This window comes from Gymnodraco acuticeps, unplaced genomic scaffold (genome assembly GCF_902827175.1).
Source record: "Gymnodraco acuticeps unplaced genomic scaffold, fGymAcu1.1, whole genome shotgun sequence".
Taxonomy (NCBI): domain Eukaryota; kingdom Metazoa; phylum Chordata; class Actinopteri; order Perciformes; family Bathydraconidae; genus Gymnodraco; species Gymnodraco acuticeps.
Genome location: NW_022990428.1, coordinates 154,174 through 179,202, shown reverse-complemented (window position 1 = coordinate 179,202; position 25,029 = coordinate 154,174). Strand labels below are relative to the sequence as shown.

Below are 25,029 nucleotides of genomic sequence, written 5' to 3'. Positions count from 1 at the left end.
GCTAACTGTTCAAACGAACGCTTCAACTCGTACCATTTAGAATCTGTATGTTTGAATATGGATCTAAAGTTGGCGTGACGTTGAAGTCGTGTGACCCTGCTGTAGTTCCTTTATAGCATAACGTTAGCATTTTGCTTCTGGTGATTAGATTTATGATTGGAAAATTATAAAAGTAGGGTAGACGTGGAGATTATCCGACTGAACAAAACGTGCATTTATCAAACGGGTCCGTTTTCCACAGATCTTATTTTTTACAATATTCCAAAATCCAATGGAGAAATCCTGTTGCATTATTGTCGAGGGAACCCATGAGCAGCTTACTTCCAGGTCGGCCTACAAAAATACGTCATCCCTGCTCTACTCAATAGTGATCAATGAAGTACTTTTCATCTTATCTAATTATCTTAATTGTGAGAACAACATAAAGGCCACAAGCTAAACGTGTTGGTCTGACAATAAACGTGTTCTTTATACTGTTATCAGCTGCTATCTCCTATTTAAAGTGATTCAATTAGATTTATAAGAGTGAAGTTAAACAGTAAAAAGTGCCGTTACCCCAAACTAGGGGCTAAAAGAAAAATCCTAGCATGTCCTTCAAAGGTCATAAAAACGCTGTATTATATTTTAGGCAAATAGTGTCTGTTTTATACTTTTATTTTAAACCCTTAAAGGGGAAAAAATCTATTTACCGGCAGATTTTAAACAGTAGACATAGAACATAGACAATACTATACTACTATATATACAGTACTCACGTAAACTTATATATAATAATGTAGCATTAAAGCCATAGTATAGTAAGTATGCCATCAAAATGTGATAGGACATTCGCTTAGAGATAGCCTATCACGTACCATGTGTTACCAATGCTAGCCAATAGAAGAGTATGTGTTACAGAGTGATGTCACTATGTTCCTAAAAAAAACAAAGGAGTCCCATGGAGGCGGGAACATTTTAGCCTTTGAAGACCATTTACATGCACTAAAACCTTTATAACACACTACAGGAGAGGGAAACCCCCAAAAAGCAAAGTAGGGTCTCTTTAAACAAGTTTTTTTTTTTTACACTCCCTGTTGGTCATTTACAGAAAAATGTTCATGTGTCAAAAAGTAATGTAAACAAACTGAAAAGTGACCCCCCCCCCCTCCCCCCTTTGTCTCCCGCAGGTCGTTGGTGGATTAGACATTCACAAAAAGATGGTGGTGGACGTCTGACAACTTTGTTCTTTTTCTTCCTCCATTTACTGAAGATCTGCTTGAAGACGTCGTCCAACAATACGCTCAATGAAAGTATTTTCTTTGTGAAAAATCCTCCCCTCCCTCCCTTACCCCCGTCCCCCCTCCCTCCCCCCCCGTCCCCCCTCCCCGAGCCTTCTGAAGCCAAACTCTCACCAAGTATTATCGAACAGGAACTCTCTCTGACTCGCCGCACTTCAAAAAAAAAGCTGACGGACGGCTTTTTAACGCAGAGCGGCGGTTTCAGTTTGGTGGAGGAAAGCTGGAGTGTGAGTGTGTGCGTGCGTGTGTGTGTCTTTGAGTGTGTATGTGTTCTGTATGTTTTACTGGTTTTTTCAAGGTATGTGGGTTTTTTATATTTATTTTGGTGTCATTGTTTTTTTTTTTCTTGGAGAATCAAAGGAAGTCTATCTTAAAGAGAGTTCACTTTAGTGGATGAGTGTATTTAGCGGTGACGTTACTTGATTTCAGAACAACACAAACACAGCATGAAGTGCCAACAACAATTTATGACATGCAGTTGAATTACAGGTGTATATATACATATATACATATATATATATATAAAAAAAAAAAAAATCTGTGTCTTTTATTTTAGAGATGTAATTGTATTATTGAATGCATTTATCTTACTGGAGTATTGCATCATTTACACTTAAAAAAACAGCTTCATTTTACAGTCATTTTGTCAGGAGGACAGAGGGAGATTGGGCACTACATGTTTTCAGACTTTGGCTAACATGAGCGTCCATTTTTGTTTTGCTTTTTTTAGGCACTTTTTGTGTAATTAAGCACCGAGTTGTAATAACATGTTGAATATTAAGTACAAGTTGGAAACCTGTAATTACGATATGCATGAATACTGTCAGGGACGAGTCTGCATTTTTTTCAACAGCGCCTACCGTTGATGTTGAAAGTAATATTACTTCACACACACACACATCTGTAGATTCGACACTCTCAGCTTAGTGGAATAAGATCAGTTGTCGCAGCTTGAATTCAGCCAATAGGAACTCCTCAACGGTTTTACATTTTCTGCACATTTGAAGAAAATGAGTAGAAATTCAAACATCTCTTGCTTTATGAAAATTAGGAACTGTAAAGCCGATGATCGTTGAGCAACAAGCAGGGCTACCGCAGGTTGGGAAAACTGTACAAAAAAATCCATTCTCTTTGTTTTTACTGTAAGATTTAGTGAAAAACAAGCTCCGAGGCGTGGCTGTAAATGATTTTGAGAGACACAGAAATGTTCTGCGGTAGTGAGCTGAATCTGTGCTTTTGCAGCTCGTCTGCTTTCGGACATTCACGTCTTTATCCTCCGACTTTCTCTTGGGGGGAGAAGCAAAGCTGAGGAGGGAAACAACAAAAATGGCCGTTAAAGCGCTAGAAAGACCTGCTGTACTCAGTATTCAGTACACTGCTGATTTACCGACGCTCTGCAAGACTTTTCTACCTGAAACGAGAGACTTGTGATGTGTTTGCATGACGTGTGATCTCCTCTTCTTTATCTTCTTCTTCTGCCCGTTGCTCTTTGCATGTAGATCCGATTTTATTAAAAGCTCTTTAAAAGCTTTATTAAAGGTCTTTTTTCAAAGCTGGTCTCAACATTTAATGAAATGAGTGAAATGTCTTGCGAATGCAAATAATCTACTCTGTGCATGCTAGTATGTGTATTACTGGTTTGACCACTTGCATATTTGAATTTTTATACAATTATACAATAAGAAACTACAGTTTTTGGTGCATGTTCAACTAGATAGAGATCATGAGAAATAGCTGCTTTAAAAAACTGTTTATTTAGCTGTAATAGTTTCATATTTTAAGAGTGTGGACATGGTGTCAGGGTTGTGTTATTATCAGATAGCGTATTTCATGGTGAGGATAAGTAATCTTTAACATTTGTATTGTAGTTTATTCATTTTGCATTTCAGAGTTTTGGCTCATTTCATGAAATTCAGTGAGACCGTGTTGTGTTTACATATAAATAATGGTGATGAATAAAAACATGAACATTTCAAGCACGTTGATGTTGCCAATAAAGGTTTAAACATGGAAAAAAAACTGTAATCTTAAATGTTTTTTAGTCGCCTGCCACTCGATCTGTTTTAGGGATGTTTTTGTTTCTTCACTTTTGATTTTCTTATTAACAGTTGGTTTCCTGCTTGTTTGATTTGAGTCGGTGCTGAAATGTCTGCTGGGGTTTAAAGGGATGTTTGTGATGGAGGCCACATGGATTCAGTCTTAGAGTTTCACTCCTGTTTTCATCTTTGCTGCATCACTGAAACTTCATACATGGAAAAATGAGAAATAAACTGTTTGAAAGTTGTTACAGATGCTGTGGGCTTACATTCTCATTCATAAATGTTCCAGGATTGTATGTAGTGTCTCTACTGTGACATGTCTCCATGCTTTAATGTTCAAAAATATCTTTATTTTTCTCATACTCCCTGTGCAGCAGCACCTCTTTTCACCCTCTGTCTGAAACCAGAGCCCAGTCTGCTCTGATTGGTTAGCTGGCCGGCTCTGTTGGAATTGGTCAACCGCTTAGAGATGTCCCGCCCCTTAGCCTATCACGTACAATGTGTTGGAACACTAGCCAATCTGGAGGGATCACATGGGGATTTTAGCCTTTGCAGACCATTTACATGCACTAAAACCTAGAACACAGGAAAGGAAAAACCCAAGAAGCATGATCGTGCCTTTTTAATAATTGTAAAAAGTGTATTAGTAATTATGAGGTTTGGACAAAACAAATATTGTGAAGTTGGACTCTTGGTAATTGTGACGTCATTTCTCAAAATGTTAACAAACAATTGATTATTGGAGAAATATCAGCAAATATATCAGAAAAATTGCGGATTGGATCAAAATACGCGCTTTTTCGTTTTTTTTAAGACTCTAAATACGCACTTTTTTTAGTTTTTTTCGACTCTAAATACGCGCTTTTTCATTTTTTTTCCGATCTCTAAATACGCGCCTTTTTGTTTTGTTTTTTACTCTAAATACGCGCTTTTTTTCCGACTGTCTAAATTCACACGTTTTATTTTTTTTCAGACTCTAAATATGCGCTTTTTCTTTTTTTCTAGACTCTAAATACGTACTTTTTTTTTGTTTTTTTCAGACTCTGAATATGCGCTTTTTCTTTTTTTCTAGACTCTAAATACGTACTTTTTTTGTTTTTTTTCAGACTCTGAATACGCGCTTTTTGGGGAGTTTTCCGACTCTCTAAATAGGCACTTTTTTTTGTTTTTTTTAGACTAAATACGCACATTCTAGTTTTTTCAGACTCTGTAAATACGTACTTTTTTAGTTTTTTTCAGACTCTAAATTTACGCACATTTTACGTACTAAATATGCACATTTTACTGCAACCTACAACCAATAATGGGGTTTATGCCATCAGGTGCAGGGCCTGCCACAAGCTCTATGTTAACATATACATATACTGAGTTTTTAAGCACTGAAATAAAATGTTTAATACATTCTAATTGCCATGTGTTTTTAAATCTTGCCTGATTTATAGATTGGTTTTGATCCTTGACATACAGAAACCCATCAAGTTTTCCTATTATGTTTTTAAGACTTGTCTCCTGTCATCTGAAATAACACTGAACACATTATTCACACAAACAACAAAGACCAGTGACCTTGAAATTATTTTTATTTTGTTATGAAAGACAACATATTTAATCCGTTTCACATTGAGTTATTGTTGATTATAAAATGTGCTGGGATTGAAATCATTTGAAAAGGCATTTTTTCAAAGTATGAGAAAAGGAGGGTTTTGTGTATGCATGATGAGTTAAAACTGAGAACCTGGGAAGAGGTGTATTCTGGCTTTTTGCCAACCCCCATTAGTCATGTGACCCTCATCACATTTCACCCAGTTGTTTCTACCACACACAACAAACACACATAAGTGTGTGTTGACACAATGCAAACAAATGTAGGACATCATGTTGATTCAGCGTTTTATATCACAAAGGGGGAAACTAGTTTTATACAAATATGGCAAAACTACAGGAAGCAAATGGTAAGTCTTAAGTCCAACTGTTATATCCTTAAAAATTGTTATTAAATCAAACCCTATTTTTCCTTATATTAGTTGTTGGCATTAATACTTCCTTGTAAAGAGTAGTTTTAGTGTTATAGTGACTGCCTTCACTCATCAAAGTGAATGCTACCTCACTGATATCACCCCCACTGTTTTCTGCTCTACAGCCAATATCCAATCACTGCTAGTGGAAACAAACATTTCATCCTACAAGCTCTTCACAAAAAAAGCCATCAGCTCTATTTTTTGTGTGAATTAGCCACAGAAAATGTGTCTTGAAATACAAACGATGTGTAATCCAGACCTTCCTGTTCAGTGTTTAGTGCTCGAGTCCCTGCTTTCTCAGATCAAACATCTAGTTTATTTGACTGTTTTCATAACTCGCAATCACATATTTACAGATGTCTTTGATTCATAAGCCATTTTACCAGTAATCAATATAAAACCTGGCATGTAAATATACAAGTTAAAACCTGTTAAGCACTGAGCCTGTTTTTCAGGTCTCAGGCTCGAAAATGACATTCCCAGAACAAATGACCATACCTTCCCTTCCCTTCTAAAAGGGTTAAATTAATAATCTTTTTTCTCAAAGCAAGGTTACATCTGTGAGTTGGATGTAGAAGTGTCAGAATCAATAGAGATGTTTTTATTTTAAAGTAAATTCAGATTGAACACTATCAAGATTGATGCAAAACAAGTGAAATTTGGCCTTTTTAGAGAGATTTAGCAACAAAAAAACACTTTTGGAGTCATTTGGGTGGATTTTCCATATCTCTGCCCCCCCTTGGTTGATATTGATGAATGACATCTCTTTATAACCGCTAGAGCCAATGGAATCGAGGGAAAGTTTCACACACACACACGTTACCAAATAAGGAGTGAGAGTGATGCATGGCCAAAACCAGAAGCTGCATACACTCTGGTGGCTACCATTAGCAGCTAACTCTTTTTTCTCCGATCTTTTCATAAAAATTGAATTATGGATTATAAATAATTTTTTCAAAGCAACAAACATATTAATTGGACACTATGGATTAACCCGCAGCAGCATTTCTATCGTTTTAATGCCATTGAACACGACTTTTGATCAGAATGACAGCTAAATTGAAACGATCTCCCGTAAATGCTCTGTAAAGGTACGTGTTGTGATGTCTGTGTTTGCTTCCCCTGTCGCGAGTTCGGATCGCTCAGTAATGATACTATACCTATATAATCTGTGGAGTCTCAGCTTTACTCGGATATATTGTATGTGCAGCTACCATAAGTAATAATGTATCTTTATCTTGAGTTCTGTGCCAAAGTCAGTTTGCATTTTTTCGCTCAGGGGTCATTTAGACGCTTCATATGAGACTTGTGTTTTGTTTTGGTAAAAATGGTTCATATCATCAGTTAGCTGAGATTCTTCCCGTTAATCTGGTACTACACATTAAAAGGTTTCATGAATGTTAAGAAGCCCTGAGACACATTCTCAAAGAAATATTTCACTTGCGCCGATTGTGGGGGCCCTCGTGCTTAAGAGGTTAACAGTTATTAACCAAACCATTTTTAACACAAATGAGGATTTATCATATTATTTAGCTTCATTTGACTGATTCTAGCAGTATAACTATTACAAATATGTTATTAAGTACACAGTAGAGGCACGTAATAAGCTTTTCTCTTTAATTAAGCTTTATAAAAATTGATTATAATACATTTAATGTTATTATCAACTCTAACTATAGCTTGACAAATTTGGTGTCATTAGAAACAACTTTATTTTTAATAAATCTGTAGCGTTATCAAACGTTCATATAGATATTCTCCATATGTGTTACGATAAAGTGTTGAAGAGATAATTATTGGATTGTGGAGTAGAATTATTCATCCAGTTATGTGTTGTGTACAGAATCTAAACCATATGTAAATCACCACACAGCAAACTTATTTTGTAGAAAACAAGATGGAAACTATACAGTTATAACTCTAAATATCAATGTTTGTTCCCTTCAACAAAACAAATCAATACATGAAATAAGATGAGTGATTAGGTGACTCTGACAGGAGAGATGATCAGAGGTGCAGAGTTTTTACGGCCATATTTAAGACCAGGACTGAAGTATGGGTAGATTCTCCCGTTGAAGGAGCAGCCAGTAAAGGAGTAGATAAGTGCTGCAGCATCTACGTCATAAAAGGAGACCAGACCCTCCTCATAATCCACGAACACCCCCACCTTCTGAGGCCGAGACTTCAGAGAGAGAAGGACTGAAGGATCCTCAAGAGCTTCATACTCAAATCCCTTTGTCAAACATATAGTCCAGTAACCCCCCTGAGGGCTCAGTGTGACCGTTCCCTTCCTGTTGATCGACCTTCTAGCCACTCCTAAATCCCACTCTGTCTTTCCTTTAACTTGAACCTCAAAGTAAAATCTGCCTGAAGAGAAACTCTGCTTTCCTAAAACACTATTACAATCAGAAAATCTCTCTGGGTTTTCTGGGAGATTCTTTCTCACATCACCATCGCTGACTTGTTTTCCATCATCAGACAGGATGAGTTCAGGATGTGCTGTATTAGGATCAAGAGTCACATCCACTGCGTAGCTCTGGACCCTCTTCAGTTCAGCTTCAAGCAGCTTCTTCATCTCTTGGCTGAGTGTCTCCTCCAGCTGACCCACAGCTCTCACCACAGTCCCTTCATATGATGATGGAGGGATGCTGACCTTTGTCCAGTCCTTGGTGGGTGATGGGTCTTGGATGTTTAGGGACTGGACACCCTGGAGAAGATGGAGGTGGTCTTCAGACCGTGAGAGATGCTCAACTTTTGCACTTCTCTTCTTCAGCTGAGAGATTTCCTGTTCCAGCTCTTTGATGAAGTCTTCGGCCCGTTTCATTCTCATGTTCTGCTTCCCTTCTATTGTTTGGATGAACTCATTCAGGTTTCTCTCAACAGACTCCTTCAGAGCAGTGAAGACCTGAACTCCTTCTGCTATCTCTCTGTCTGCTTCTTCCTTACTGAGGTCCACTGAGTGTTTGATCTCCTCAATCTTCAGTTGTCTCTTCTGGATCATTTCCTGAATTCTAGCCTCTTTCTTTCCCAGCGCTGCCTTCTTCCCTTCATATGCTTCCTTCAGAGGAACCACATCATGCATCTTGTGGTCTGAAACAGTGCAGAGCATGCAGACACATGTATGGTCGGTCTTACAGAACAGCTCCAGAGGTTTGTCGTGCTTCAGACACATCCTGTCTTCCAGGTTCTCCACAGGGTCGATCAGCTGATGCCTTTTCAGACCTGACATTGTCAGATGAGGCTCCAGGTGAGTCTCACAGTAGGAGGTCAGACACACCAGGCAGGACTTCAGGGCCTTCAGTTTGGTTTCAGTGCAGACGTCACAGGGAACTTCTGCTGGTTTGAAGACTTGTTGCTCTGAGCTGCTGCTGCTGGCTTTCTGTTGAGCCGACTGTCTGAACTGAGCGACCATCTCAGAGATGAACGTGTTGACTCTCAAATCTGGTCTTGTATTAAAAGCCTCTTTACACATGGGACACTGGCACCTGTCATTTGTATCCCAGTGGTCAGTGATGCAGTCTTTACAGAAGTTGTGTCCACATGGTATGGTGACTGGATCAGTGAACAAGTCCAGACAGATGGAGCACAGAAACTGATCTTCAGATGGCAGGTAGCTTGCTGCAGCCATATCTACACACATGTGAAAGTAAAGAAAAAACATTTGAAACATCAATCATTAATTCATATCATATATTGTTTTAAAGAAAGAAGTGTGATAACTTGTAACAAGTCATGAGCAACCGTGACCATTTAACTCTGACAGGTTCAAGCATGCAACTCTGGCAAACAGCTATGAAAATACATGTTGTCTCGATCATTTTTCTATTGAAAAACAACACTGCTCTTCTCACTGTGTGACCATAACCATTAATTTCCTCTAGCTGCTTCACATTAAAAGCCTCCAACTGTTTCTCTAATGGAAATATTTTTATTTTGAAACAGCTAGAGGAAATGGGTAAAAGCATGATGTAGGAAGTGATCAGCAAACCATAATAATACTAAAGTACTAAGAGTTGATACAAAGAGACTGTTTAGAGTGGACTCTATATGGTTATGTTGTTTGAGAAAAACAAGTTGGACGTAAAGGGTGGGGCTTTCTCCTGAGAATGGCTGTTTTGTGTTAATCCTGCTTGTTCACAGTGTAAATATAATCAGATGTACTCACCAGTGTTTGACAGAGACTCTGCTGTGTTGTTGAGAAAGATCTGATGAACTCAGTTTGTATTTTCTTTAGACAGAAACAGAGACTAGTCTCGACTGCAGTGTGGCTGCCTCTCTGACTAACATAACATTCGTTTCCTGAGTTTGACGTGTAAGCTCTCCTCTTTCCAGTGTAGCTCCTCCTCTCACTGTCTGATGGTTTGGTTCCCTCCCTCTGATCAACAAGGTTTTCTATGATAGTTAGGGAGCAAAGGTTCTGCTTCACAGGTGTGTCAAGCTGTTTCTAATCTTTATTACGATCAGGTTTTACTTTAATCAGAAGATTTCAGTTACATTTATTGGTCAGTTAAATGTCATGGATGACATAATCCACATCCATACAACAAGTACAATATGTATCTACTCTAAAACTGAAATCTATATACAATAAAATAAACTAAAGGCCTTTTAGACATTGAGTATGTAACATTAGTGGTCTTGATACCAAGGAAGAAGAGTGTTTTCTCTCAGGCAGCATCCCTTATGGATCATTATGGCATTTTGTTGCCTGAATTAAAGCAATCATATTATCCTGTTCTCACTTGTTCCTCGTGAGATATTGGGTCTCGATTGATGAGGTTGTTGCCTAATGCTGAAACATAACAACATGTTAAATGTCCTCATTAAGCTAAGAAAAAAAGAGACAGTAGAGAATGATATCTCCCAGTGATTGAACCTCTTAAATCAAGGTTACTTTACATTAAGTTGCAAAATATATAAAAATATTTCTTAGTTACTCAAATATATAAAACAATTGACCTGAGGAAATCTCTGTGCAAACATCTCAGTATCTTATTTACCATATTATTGTTGTTGTAGTAATACCACTGATATTCGTTTTTCTCTTTAAAATTTATAAATTCAAGAATTCCATAAAAATACAATCCATAATTCAGATGATGTACCAACATTAATTATATTATTATTGTAGTTATTATTAGTATTAGTGTTATTAGTATTATGATAAAAGTTATTCTAATACAATTGCTATTATTTTATTATAATAAACATATTATTTAATTATTATATATTATAATAATTATTTATTTTATTACATTTTTGTAATCATTATTATTTAATAATAATAATAATATTTTAGTAGAATTGGTAAACACTATTTTTAGGTTTGTATATTAAAAGCAGAACCTCTTTGCTTCCTGTATTAATCTTTTATTTTATATTATGATTTATCTAGTCTTTATTGTGTTGAATTTTGTAGGAGCCTGATCTCTATGGTTTCCCTTGCCAAAGCAAGTATCGAACGTTCATCGAACGTTTATCGAACTGTATCGATTGTGCATTTCTCAAATCTCACAGATCAGATCTAATTTTTTATCACTCAGAAACACTTCCTGTTGCTGACGGCTGTTTGTCCCCAGTCCAACATCTTCCAGCATCAACATTCTTCAAATGCCAACTGCTGCCATAGAAAAAGCCCCGCCCAGAGTCCTGAAGCTTATTTGTACCTTTAGGAGATTGGGTCCAATATGTTTGAAATATCCCATAAAAATCGAATCGTTTTTTTAAATGTTATACTTTTGATTACATTCAACATTTGCACAAAAGGTGTAGCAAGATTGTGTTAAAACTAAAAAATACAGTTATAGTTAAATATTGACAGCTCTACTCACCCTTGTAGCAGAGACGCTGATGTGTAGTTGAGTAAGAGCTGACGACTGGATGAGTTTAATATTTATTTATAGAGAAACAGAATTGTCTCCAGTGTCGAAACACTACTGCAAAACTTGCAGACCTTGAGTTTGATTTAAGGATTCTGATATGTTGCCCTTCCAGCTTTGCCCCGCCTCTTACTGCAGCTCTTTTGGTTAGGTTTGTATCTTCCTCATGTTTAGACATTATTAACCCTTGTGTTGTGTTCCAAAGCTGTTACTGTTCATGGTGTTCGCGGGTCAATTTTGACCCATGATGTATCTCAGTCCAAAACACTCCAAAATAATGACTTTCATCCAATATTGTTTGAACTACATCATAACTAACTTATTGTGCATTCACAACTGTACAACCCTGTTGTAATTTTATTTTATGGCCCCAAAACACATCACACCACATATTTAAGTAAAACATTTGATTATATTCACTCATTATATTCCTTATAGTGAAGACAGTGGATAATAATGTTATCTGACTATAATAGACTTAATAGACTTAACATTATTGTTACAGTGGATGAAGTGGGTGGGGTGTCTAAAGTCAAAGGTGAATCTTGATTGGGCCAAATTTGACCCCGAGTCACCCAAAACCATTCTGCTGGGACTCCCCAGACCCGAACACCAAATTATACACTTTTTTTTTTGAGACCTTCAGACTTAGCTAAAATTGTAAAAATCAGTTTTGTAGTGTTTATATGGCTGTTGTGGAGGATATCATGAAGCCTTGTTCCGATAAAAAAAACTATTGCGTAGTTATTATATAATTTGAACTTGAAACGGGTCACGGGAGACCCGAATACAACACAAGGGTTAAAGTGACGTGCACATTTTCCCTGGCTTAAAAGCAAAAGGGGATACTGTTCCAGTTTAAATTTGACGTTTTTAATATGTGAATTTCTGATTCCAATTGTGTGTACTGGTCATTTAAAAAAACAAAAACAAGGAAACTGTTTACCGATTCAAATCACAGACCAGTTTAGTCGACTTGTATTGTTACAGGTCTACGTGTTACAGGGAGCTTTGATAGTCTGGTCATTTGCTGTCCCCACATCTGGACCAATTACCAAAAAGCTTTGCCAACTAGATGAGTTTAGAATACAAACTCTGCGTCTGATAATCGCTAATGATACATAACCAATGCAATGTGTGCTTATTGAAAGCAGGATGAAAAACATGTTGTAATACTGTTTGCAGTCTACACAGGCCTAAAACTTCCTTTATCGATCAGACATCTCCAAACAAACCAGTTGTTAAATGTCAGTGAACTGATGCCAAAGTTAATGCCCCGCCCAGAGGCTGAGTTTCCACAGAGGAACGTTGTCTGATGGCTGCATCAATCAAAATTCATAGGCTATAGTATATTATTTATTCAGACAGAGGAGAATCAAAATATTATGTTGGGTAACACTTTATATTAAGGTACACAAATTCACCATCAACTAGTTGTTAATTAACATGCATATTAGCAGTATATTGGCTCTTTATTAGTCTTTATAAAACAATTATTAATGCCTTATTCTACATATTCTACAAGTAATAGGCCATTAGTTGAGTGTATCCTCAATAACCCTCTAATTAGTGCTTATTTAATGCAAGTAAGGAAGTTGATGTACATGAGTTTTGGTCTTAATATGCTCTGCTCAATATTTGACTTCCTGTTGCTGACGGCTGTTTGTCCCGCAGCTAAAACAGGCTAAACAGGCCGAAACTCGCTCAGCCAGTCCAACATCTAACAGCATCAACAGTCTTCAAATACCAACTGCTGCCATAGAAAAAGGCCCACCCAGAGTCCTGAAGCTTATTTGTACCTTGAGGAGATTGGGTCCAATATGTCTGACAATCGATAGATTTATGATCGATAGATTTATGATTCGAAAATTATAAAAGTAGGGTATACATTTGTTTATTTGTTTATTTTATTAGGATCCCCATTAGCTGGTGCATAACAACAGCTAATCTTCCTGGGGTCCACAAATAACATAAAACATGACATTCGACAGTACATTACAAGACAATGATACAAATCGTGTACGGCGTCAATTTTCCTTCAAACAGTGACTTTCATATCAACCATCACATACAGCTTATTTTCTGATTCCCCATTTCCTTGGAAAGAAAAATTCAAAAAAAGAATAATAATAATAGTGATTTTCCAAATGTCTCCCTTCGCTTCTTTTAGAGTAAAACAAACTAAACAAATACAATCCTCATCATAACTGTGAAAGGCTGTGTGTGTGTCTATGTTAGCGAAAGTACCATATTCCTGCATGTGTTTAAAAAACCTATATGAATCGGTGTGCTGCTGTATGTTTACCATAACCTGTCTGCCGCTTGTGTAATTTACAGTCTTTGGGCTTCTAGATGCCTCTTCAATCGTCTTTTGAAGCTTGCTTTAGTTGTTTCTTTAGAAATCTGATCTGGCAGTGTGTTCCATGCAGCCATGGCTCTATACATGTGGAGATTATCCGACTGAACAAAATGTGATCCATCTCTTAAATGTGTGTCAACCACAGACCTTATTTCGACCTATTTTCCAAAATCCTGGAGAAATTGCATCGCTTTTTTGTCGAGGGAACCGGAAGAAGCTTACTTTCGGGTTTTAGGATGCGTCACTGTGGCACTGAGGAAAAACTCTCAACTAATGGCCTATTACTTGTAGATTACGGTCATGTAGAATAAGGAATTAATAAGTGTTTTATAATGATTAATAAAGAGCCAATATACTGCTAATATGCATGTTAATTAACAACTAGTTGATGGTGAATTTGTGTACCTTAAAGGGCACCTATCATGCAAAATGCACTTTGTGATGTATTTTATACATAAATATGTCATGTGTCCCCGGTGTGTCGGGGAACTCACGCAGCGTCAGAAAATAAAACCCTCTCTCTTTTCCTCCGTACCCAAATCTTTTAAAAACGGGGGAACAACGAGCGGATACAGATTCCATCCGAACTGACATCAATTTGGCAGCGGACCCACAGAGAGTTGCTATCAGAAACAATGCCTGACGTGTTTTGGACGTAATCTCGCCTTTGTTTACATTAGCAAGCCTCGCTAACACTCAGAGCTAACCTGTACTGGAGAGCACATGTGTTTAAAAAGCAGGAAATACAAAAAGGAACTCACCTTGTGATAAACCTGCAAGAGAAAAAGCATTTGAGCTCCATACTGTTTCAGAAATAATCCTTGATGTGGTTTAAACAGGATGGCATTTTATCACAGCAGAATTTAACTTTATCTCTGGTAGAATTCTGATCAGGCATTAGCTCCGCCTCCTCTTCTTTTCTTTTTTTCAAGCTAAGGACCCAAGATCCGCGTTTCTCGGCTTTCACACCAGCGCTTTTCCCTTTCTAGCTCCGAGCTAGAGCTTTTCTGGTTCAGCTCCGGTTTCCCTTTTCTGCTCCCGCTCTGTTCACACCGCCCAGCACCCGACTGGTGCTGCCGCTGCTGCGTCATGACGTCACCGTTTACATCGCTGATTTGCTCCCCAACGGCATTACCGCGCTCACAACAACAACAACGGGGAACTGCGTCGGGTCGATGATCGTGTTGCTTTTAATCACACAGCCATAATAAATTGAATAACGACTTCTCCAACCTTATACTTTGCTCCAGAGTGCCGTGGTTCATTGTTTATTAATGTGTTTCGGCAGCATTTACCGACCGCTGCAGTGTTGGCTGCTCTTCCATCCATCCATCCATCCATCTTCTCCCGCTTATCCGTGATCGGGTCGCGGGGGTAGCAGTTCCAGCAGAGAGCCCCAAACTTTCTTTTCCCTGGCGACATCAACCAGCTCTGACTGGGGGATCCCAAGGCGCTCCCAGGCCAGCGAAGAGATATAATCCCTCCACCTGGTCCTAGGTCTACCCCTTGGTCTCTTCCCAGCTGGACGTGCCTGGAACACCTCCCTAGGGAGGCGCCCAGGTGGCATCCTAACTAGGTGCCCGAACCACCTCAACTGGCTCCTTTCGACGCGAAGGAGGAGCGGCTCAACTCCGAGTCCCTCCCTGATGACCGAACTTCTCACCTTATCCCTAAGGGAGACACCAGCCACCCTGCGGAGAAAACCCATCTCGGCCGCTTGTATCCGCTGCTCTTCCACGGGAGTTTATTCTCCTCCGTTAGCTCTCGGTTAGCTCACACTGCTGCGGCCGCTCTAAAGTATTCACTGTCCGACTCACACAAGCAGCTGATACATATCCCCAGTCCCCCTTAGCCTAAGTGAATGTGTGTCAGTCTGCATTGACGCTGTTTGGTATCACAACGCTGTTATGAAAGTTTCTCTCGAGTTGGGTGTAACATTGCAATACTATTACTGTTGTCGGTAACGGAGCAGTAATCACACTACAGTTACTAACATTGCCCCGACACGCGTTACTTCGTTACTTTATAAAATAATCACACTCACTGACAGACTAGAGGGGTTTCCGCCGCAGGTTTACAGTCTATGGTTTATATACATGTAGGCCTAAGTAATCTGTGCGACTTGCGAGACCACATCTCCACGTGCAGTGCTGCATAAATGGCTGAGTCTTTTCATCTGTAAACTCCCTCAACGGGGCCGCTTGCTCTCTTTTGTTGATCGCCCTCTCACGGTTGAACAGTTCAATGTCCCGCTTCATTGTAGGAATTCTGCCATGTCTCTACCACTTTAGTTTGACCATCTCTGTTACTAAGTTATGGAATAAATAAGTAATTAGATACCTTACCGTTACTGCGCTCATAAAGAATGATAAGAATAATGCGTCTTGAACTGGTTTCATTAATTAGTGTCTTGACGTTTCACAGACTGTTAGCTTGTTGTGTGGCTGGTAGCCTATTTTAGAGCATATAAAAAGAAAGACTTGTGTTATGTCTTCCTTAATGCAATAGTAATTGGGGGTGCAAGTGGAGTCTCGCAGAGGCAAAACTGTGGCGCGCTTACACTGTAGGTGCGCCGCAGTCTGCGTGATCTGCCTGTAGGGAGGGGCGGGCCGGCCCTGCGAGTAAAGTAACAAGTAAAGTAACGAGTAAAGTAACGAGTTACTTTATGTAGAGAGTAACGAAGTAGTGTAATATATTACTTTTTTAAAAAGTAATATGTAATATATTACTTTTTTTTTAGTAACGACCCCATCTCTGAGTGTTACCAACCTGATGAAGTCAGTTAGTTTGAGGTTCCTTTTGAGAGAAACCAATGTGTCTTATTCCTCTCAACTACTACCTGTTACTGCAGCTCTTTTTAGAGGGATTTTGATTCTCAACTTTCAGAGTTTTCCTGACTTTACATGAGGTGAAGATGTTACTATAGATGAGTTTATTTTTGTCAAAGCGAATCACAGCTCTGTAGGACAAGCAGAAGAGTAAGAATACTTTATATCACTTGCTACCCTTAGCCCAAAAAATCTTCCTGGTTAATTAGGATCATTGATGGATGCCTTTAAGCATTTTTAGGGTTGTTAGAAACATGTAAACTGTTGTAACATCAGGCTTAACTAAAATATCTTGACAAAGACATACACAGGTAGCATGATCCTTGTTGAACTGTTATATTGACCATCATTGGGAAAACCCATTTGTCCTTGGTCAACATGAGAGGTTATCCTGTACATGTTGTCACCCGATCTGCATTGCGCATGTGCGAGATGGTCCGCCATATTGGACAACTATGTACGGCAACCCAAATAGGACACTTGACACAGTAGCGTTTGGCAAAGCACAAAAAGAAAACTAAAAAAAACGAGAGAGATGAGTTATTGTTATTACAACGTGACTTCACTATTATTCAACAACTCTTTTTATTGGGTCCTTTTATTGGGTTAAGTAGATTGTCAGAATAAGTGAGAAATGGATTTAACTTCTGTTAGACAGCTATCATACTGAAGAAATATTGACTGAATGTATGCAATATGTATGGCATTCATAATTTATATCTAACGACATTAACTGTGAAAGCCCTTCATTTTATTTCAAATAAAATAAAATAACAAAATATTTTTGTATAGATATTTGAGACGTTTATGACTCGCACATGCACGAGGCAAATCGGGCAGCCGTTTAGACGTCAAATGTCCTATTTGACTTGCCGTATGGAGTTGTCCAATATGGCGGACCATCTCGCACATGCGCAATGCGGATCGGGTAGGGATGCGGATCGGGTAGTGACACATGTGTAACAAACTGTGTCTCCACATATATCAGTGTTTGGTGTACAGTACAGTGACTCCATGCTTGTCTTTCCTTTCTGTTGTGCTCCATCAAGTGGACACTCTGTGCCATAACCCCAGGAAGTGGTGGAAGTGTGTTACTGTAGTGTAGTAAAACAACAAAAACACAATGAACGCAGTGCTGAGGTCTATATGGTATTATCCTGTTAAACTTGCATTAAATACCACAGTACTATTTATGCAACACCATTTCTTGACTATTTTTAAATCTGGCTCAAAAGGCCTTATACAAATGTGAGGAGAATTTTCATGTGTCACTTTGAGCAACACATAAAACAGCAGTTATTGTTGTTTAGATTCTAAAATTAGATAAAATGTAATCCTGCTTACCTTAAAATATACATATAGCCTACTGAGTTTGTATGCACTGAAATAAAAAATAAAATAAAATAAAAGGCTATTTACCATGTTTTCTAAAATCTTGCCAAATGTATAGATTGGTTTTAATCCTTGACCTTTTCTTTTTGTGTTTTTAAGACTTGTTTCCTGTCATCTGAAATAACACTGAACCAGTGGCGAACCGTCAGGGCCTTCAAGGTATTCAGAGAATACCCTGGAACACTCAGATAAAACAAACAAAAAATCGATTTAATTATATAAATAAAATGTATATAAATGTATATAAAATGAATAAATGAGAATCGTATCTGTGTTGTTGATCTGTAATATTACAGTGTTACGTTGATTTGTTTGTCCTTCTCGGACCATGCACTACGCATTTCAGTGGTTTTGTGTTAGAAAAGAAAGCAACCAATCAGATCTTGTTCTGGGTCTCTGGGTAGAATATCCTTCACCAAGGTATTCTACATCCTTGATAGAATGCCCTGGCCGTTACGCTGAATGAGAGCGTACGTTTGGACTGACAGTTTGATCAACCAATCATATGTTGATTTGTAGCCAAGGGGTGTATTCTTTCAGAGTTTCCCTCGGTTCCAGGGTATTCTAGAAGGCCCGCTAGTTAACTGGCTCGAGACAGAGGATCTAGAATGCGACGAAGCAATTCATGCCGTTTTATTGTTTTTAACGTTGAAATGACAAGTGCAACAGGTGAAGATGAAGTTGTTTCGGAATTGTTGTGAGTACCCTTTTAAAGACGACAATTCAGTGAAAAGACGGACATTATAATGCCGCGGCGGGAGGGGGGCGGGGGGTATATGTGTCTACAGAAGGTCCAGTTGTGATAGACACGGTTCGCCACTGCACTGAACACATTACTCACACAAACAACAAAGACCAGTGACCTTGAAATTATTATATATGTTTTTATTTAAAATTGTAGATGTCAAGATTGTTATCTTGGATGAAAGACAACATATTTAATCCGATTCACATTGTGTTCTTGTTGAGTTCAACGAATATAAAATGTGCTGGGAGGGAAATCATTTGAAAAGGCATTTTTTCAAAGTATGAGAAAAGGAGGGTTTCGTGTATGCATGATGAGTTAAAACTGAGAACCAGGGAAGAGGTGTATTCTGGCTTTTTGCCAACCCCCGTTAGTCATGTGACCCTCATCACATATCATCCAGTACACACAACAAACACACATAAGTGTGTGTTGACACAATGCAAACAAATGTAGGACATCATGTTGATTCAGCATTTTATATCACAAAGGGGGAAACTAGTTTTATACAAATATGGCAAAACTACAGGAAGCAAATGGTAGGGCTTAAGTCAAACTGGTATATCTTTAAAAAATGTAATTAAATCAAACCTAATTTTTCCTTATATTAGTTGATGGCATTAATACTTGTATAATGCTAAACTCTGTAGTTAGTTACTTCATTGTAAAGAGTAGTTTTTGTCTTTGTGACTCGTAAAAGTGAATGGTATCTCACTGATATCAGCCCCACTGTGTTCTGCTCTACAGCCGCACAATATCCAATCACTGCTAGTGGAAACAAACATTTCATCCTACAATCTCTTCCCAAAAAAAGCCATCAACTTATATTTTATTTAATGTGAATTAGCCTCAGGAAATGTGTCATGAAATACAACTGATGTGTAAACCAGGCCTTCCTGTTCAGTGTTTAGTGCTCGAGTCCCTGCTTTCTCAGAACAAACATCTAGTTTATTTGACTGTTTTCTTAACTCACAATCACATATTTACAGATGTCTTTGATTCATAAGCCATTTGACCAGTAATCCATATAAAACCTGGCATGTCAATATACAAGTTAACTAGAGATGTCCCGATCCGATCACGTGATCGGGGATCGGAGCCGATCACGTGATTTTTAAAAGATCGGAATCGGGAATCCTTAAAAAAATTATTTTATTTAATGTTACAAAACAAAAATGACCATGTTCACATCTTAAAGTCATCCTGAGTCCTTAGTTTTGGTTTCAAATTACACAACATCATGTATGTGTTGCTTCTTTTGGGCTTGTTTTCAGACCTGGTTGCTTATTTCTCTCAAAGCTGGCAACAGAGTGGGCGCAGTGTCTAATAGTAGCAGCAAGCTAATGAGAGGCTACGTTCAGCTGGTGACTCGGGACAGAGAAAATGTCAGGAGTTTGGAAGTATTATAAAATTGAAAGCGAAGGCAGTGTAACAGCCAGATGCAATGTTTGCAAGAAGGAGGTTCCTCGTGGTGGAAAGAACAGAGCTATGTTCAACACAACCAATCTAATAGATTGTTTGTTTTTTCATTTTCCCCCCCGTTTTTTTTTCAAATTGAATTTATTGAAATCTCCAATATCAACGTAAGAGCTTGTGCCTCTTCGGGGGGTGCTAACACTTAACCATAAACGTTATCGTTTACTTTCTCCGTCTTTATATGTAGATATTACTTTTCTCCGTTAATCTCCGTCACGTTGTTTCCAAAGCAACAACAACTTCCTGTCAACAGCGCTACCTCTCCTTCAAAATAAAAGCATGTCCATAAATAGGAAGCCAAGCCAAATTACACTTAAGACATATACAACTGCAACGAAAGTAACAAACACAATGCGATATCCTTTTCAATTTCAAAGAACACAAATTGGGTTACATTAACAAATAACTATAAAATAACAATACTGTAGAATAACAAAAAGAAGTGGTTTGCTGCTGATTACTATTGAATTGTGTTACTCCAGTAAGATGGAAATATAATACTTTGTTTATTCATGTTATGTTAAGCTGCTGTTGTTCATTGCATTATTACTAGACTAGTTAGTCTTAAGGCTAGAATTCTGCACTAAGCCACATTTTTATTTTATTTTATTATTTGTGACTGAATGTGAACTTGTGAAGCTAGTCAAGCTACCTCTTTCCAGTAGAGTTATTTTTGTTTTGTTACTCCACTATCTGCACTCAATTTGTTTACATTTTGTGGAGGACCACTGATAAGCTTTATTTAGTTTTGATCCAATGCTGCACAACTGAACTGATCCAATGCTGCTGTGAAAAAAAGAAGCTATATCCATGTTGGATAGAATGGATAGTTGGGTACTGTCATTTAAATAAAAAAATAACCTTAAGGGACAACTCGAATGCTTTTTTCCTTTTTTTTCTCTTAATGCATTGCATAAAGATCGGATCGGGAAAAATTGGTATCGGCAGATTGTCAAAATCAAATGATTGGAATCGGATCGGGAGCAAAAAAAGGTGATCGGGACATCCCTAAAGTTAACCGTTATGAGGATTTATCATATTATTTAGCTTCATTTTAGTTTTCTAGCAGTATAACTATTACACATATTAAATGTAGTACACTGTAGAGCAGTGCTTCTCAAACTTTTTTCAGTAATGTACCCCCTTTGAAACATTTTCTCAGCCAAGTACCCCCTGACCGATAAATAATTACAATATAGTGATGTTCCATCAGTGTTTGATTTATTAACTCCTTAATGCATGAATTACAACAAACTAAGGATATTTTCATCTTTATGCATGAAAAAAATGATTTTTCCAAGGAGTTTTTCAATTGAATTAATATATGTTTAACAAACCAATGAACAAAATGATATATTATTAAAAACCATAAATACAATACACAAATGTAACATGTTTATATGAGGACCCCCTTAGTGGTTCTAGGAATATTTTATATCAAATTGTGTTTTCTATTTAACTTATTGTACTAAGATTATTTTTGTAATCATGCATGGTATTTTTTTAATTAACCTTTTTATTTTGTTTACCTCACGTACCCCCTGCAGTACCCAAACGTACCCCTAGGGGTCCGCGTACCCCCATTTGAGAAGCACTGCTATAGAGTCATTAAAAGGCCTTTCTCTTAAATGAAGCTTCATGACACAATTCAAGATAAAACATTTAATGTTATTATTAATTCTAACTAGCTTGACAAATTTGGTATCATTAGAAACAACCTTTTTTTAAAAGTTAAAATAAATCTATAGCTTTTTCCAACGTTCATATAGATATTCTCCACATGTGTTCCGATAAAGTGTTGAAGAGATCATTATTTGATTGTTGAGTAGATTAATGAATCCACTTATGTGTTGTATACAGAATCTAAACAATATGTAAATCATTCACCACATTAAACTTATTTTGTTTGTTTCCTTGAATGAAAACAAATCAACACATGAAATTAGATGAGTGATTAGGTGACTCTGACAGGAGAGATGATCAGAGGTGCAGCGTTTTTACGGCCATATTTATAACCTAGATGGAAGTATGGGAAGAGTTTCTCAGTGAAGGAGCAGCCAGTGAAGGAGTAGATCAGAGCTGGAGCATCTACGTCATAAAAGGAGACCAGACCCTCCTCATAATCCACAAACACCCCCACCTTCTGAGGCCGAGACTTCAGAGAGAGACGGACTGACGGAGCACCTTGAGCTTTGTACTCGTTTACATTGCTCAAACATATAGTCCAGAAACCCCCCTGAGGGCTCAGTGAGATCATTCCCTTCCTGTTGATCGACCCTCTGGCCACTCCTAAATCCCAGTCGGTCTTTCTTTTAACTTGAACCTCAAAGTAAGATCTGCCTGAAGAGAAACTCTGCTTTCCTAAAACACAATTACAATCAGAAAATCTCTCTGGGTTGTCTGGGAGTTTCTTTTGAACATCACCATCACAGACTTGTTTTCCATCATCAGACAGGATGAGACTGGGATATGCTGTATCAGGATCAAGAGTCACATCCACTGCGTACTTCTGGATCCTCTTCACTTTAGCTTCAAGCAGCTTCTTCATCTCTTTACTGAACTTCTCCCCCACCTTAGCCACAGCCTTTACCACCGTCTCCTCATATACCGCTGGGGTCAAACGGAATTTTCTCAAGTCCTTGGAGGGTTGTCGGTGTTGAATGTTTAGGGACTTGAGACTTTGTAGAAAATGCAGGTGGTCTTCAGAGTGTGTGACCTGCTCCACCTCAGAGCTTCTCTTCTTCAGCTCAGAGATTTCCTGTTCCAGCTCTTTGATTAAAGCTTCAGCCTTTTTTTCAGTTGTTTTCTTCTTCGCTTTGATCGTGTTGATGAGATTGGCCTGGCCTCTCTCAACAGACTTCTTCAGAGCAGTGAAGACCTTAACACCTTCTGCTATCTCTCCGTCTGCTTCTTTCTCACTGAGGTCCACTGAGTGTTTGATCTCCTCAATCTTCAGTTGTCTCTTCCAGATCATCTGCTGAGTTTCAGCCTCTGTCTTCCCCAACTCTGCCTTCTTTCTTTCATATCCTTCTTTGAGAGGAACCACATTGTGCATCTTGTGTTCTGAAACATGGCAGAGCATGCAGACACATGTCTGGTCGGTCTTACAGAACAGCTCCAGAGGTTTATCGTGCTTCGGACACATCCTGTCTTCCAGGTTCTCCACAGGGTCGATCAGCTGATGTCTTTTCAGTACTGGCTTTGTCAGATGAGGCTCCAGGTGAGTCTCACAGTAGGAGGTCAGACACACCAGGCAGGACTTCAGGGCCTTCAGTTTGGTTCCAGTGCAGACGTCACAGGGAACTTCTGCTGCTTTGAAGACTTGTTGCCCTGAGCTGCTGCTGCTGCTGCTGCTGCTGGCTTTCTGTTGAGCCGACTGTCTGAACTGAGCGACCATCTCAGAGATGAAAGTGTTAACGTGCAGCTCAGGTCTTGTGTAGAATTGTTTATTACACATGAGACACTGGCACCAGTAACTTGTATCCCAGTGTTCTTCGATGCAGTCTTTACAGAAGTTGTGTCCACATGGTATAGTGACTGGATCAGTGAACAAATCCAGACAGATGGTGCAGAAAAACTGATCTTCAGATGGCAGGTAGCTTGCAGCAGCCATATCTACACACATAATGAGAAAGAAAACAGAAAACATTTGAAACATCAATCATCAATTCATATCATATATTGTTTTAAAGAAAGAAGTTTGATAACTTGTAACAAACCATGAGCAACCGTGACCATTTAACTCTGACAGGGTCAAGCATGCAACTCTGGCTAACAGCAATGAAAATATAGGTTTTCTCGTTTTTTTCTATTGAAAAATAACACTGCTCTTCTTACTTTGTAACCATAATTATTTACTTCCTCTAGCTGCTCCACATTAAAAGACTCCAACTGTTTCTCTAATGGAAAGATTTCATTTTTAAACAGTTAGAGGAAATGGGTAAAAGCAATATGTCAGAAGTAGGGCTGTCAGTCGATTAAAATCGTTAATCGCGATTAATCGCAAATGAATCGCACATTTTTAATCCGTTCTAAATGTACCTTAGAGGGATATTTTTCAAGTTTTTAATACTCTCATCAACATATGAGTGGACAAATATGCTTTATGCAAATGTTTGTTTATTATCATTTGAACAATGACAAATATTCTCATGAATATTAAACACAACAACCTCAGAACATTACAAATATTGTGTGTGTGTGTGTGTGTGTGTGTGTGTGTGTGTGTGTGTGTGTGTGTGTGTGTGTGTGTGTGTGTGTGTGCGCGTGTGTGTGTGCGCAACACGTTCTCACTCCCATCCCGTCACATATTGATGGACGGTCAGGGCCCCTCCTCGTCGCTATATTACGTACAGGGTATCCCTTGACCGTCAGGCTTCTACGGGCAGGGCGTCCCATAGACCTTCATAGACCACGTCATCAACAACAATGGCCGACCTTCGTGTTATTCTCGGTGGAAAATGCCTATTTTAAGGTTCATTTGGCCAATAAAATGCGTTTTGATGTCATTTTATGCGAGTAATGAGTTTTTATTTCTGATTATTTGTGCAGTACATGTACATGATGTTTAGTTTGCTAGTTATGACAAAGATTACTTCATGAATGTGTACACATTCATGGTTGCTAACGTTTTATTGGTTGAAATGTGTTTTTTCACAGCAAAGTCACCCTCTGTACTTGGACTTATTGGGAGAATCTAAAGGCAAGAACATCCCAAATATTCATTTAGGTCTTTATTTTAGACCTTTAGTGTTGCCGTCTGTGAGGAAAATAAATGGGGCTCAGAGCCTCGTATTTTTTTTTCCTTCTAATTTGTTATTCTTTTCAAAATAGCACACTGTTATTTACTCATCAATAACACACAATTATCCTTGCTTTTATTTATTGGTTTAATTCCATAATCTCGGGCTTTTTTGGCGTTCGTCAGGAACTGAATTTCAAAATAAAAATAACCCGGAAACAGACGTAGGCCTATAAGGGACATTTCGAGCATTATTGCGATTATCAACATTTTTG

General features: G+C 38.3%; 2 protein-coding genes across 2 annotated transcripts in view; one reads left to right on the top strand and one right to left on the bottom strand.

Moving 5' to 3' along the window:
* Positions 1 to 3,564, top strand: part of ppp3r1b (protein phosphatase 3 (formerly 2B), regulatory s1ubunit B, alpha isoform, b) — a 35,597-nt gene extending 32,033 nt beyond the window's left edge. The window contains exon 6 of the mRNA XM_034225031.1: positions 1,167 to 3,564. Coding sequence (XP_034080922.1) covers positions 1,167 to 1,214 — 48 coding nt within the window. The 3' untranslated portion in view covers positions 1,215 to 3,564. The remainder of the gene's footprint in view (positions 1 to 1,166) is intronic.
* A 1,314-nt stretch (positions 3,565 to 4,878) lies between these two features.
* The window catches only part of LOC117551948, a 37,700-nt gene continuing 17,549 nt past the window's right edge, over positions 4,879 to 25,029 (bottom strand). Inside the window, exons 2-4 of the mRNA XM_034225033.1 lie at positions 21,970 to 23,628; positions 10,077 to 10,126; positions 4,879 to 8,995 (exon numbers count right to left, since the gene is read on the bottom strand). Of these exons, the coding sequence (XP_034080924.1) occupies positions 7,316 to 8,995; positions 10,077 to 10,126; positions 21,970 to 23,626 (3,387 nt within the window). The 5' untranslated portion in view covers positions 23,627 to 23,628 and the 3' untranslated portion in view covers positions 4,879 to 7,315. The remainder of the gene's footprint in view (positions 8,996 to 10,076; positions 10,127 to 21,969; positions 23,629 to 25,029) is intronic.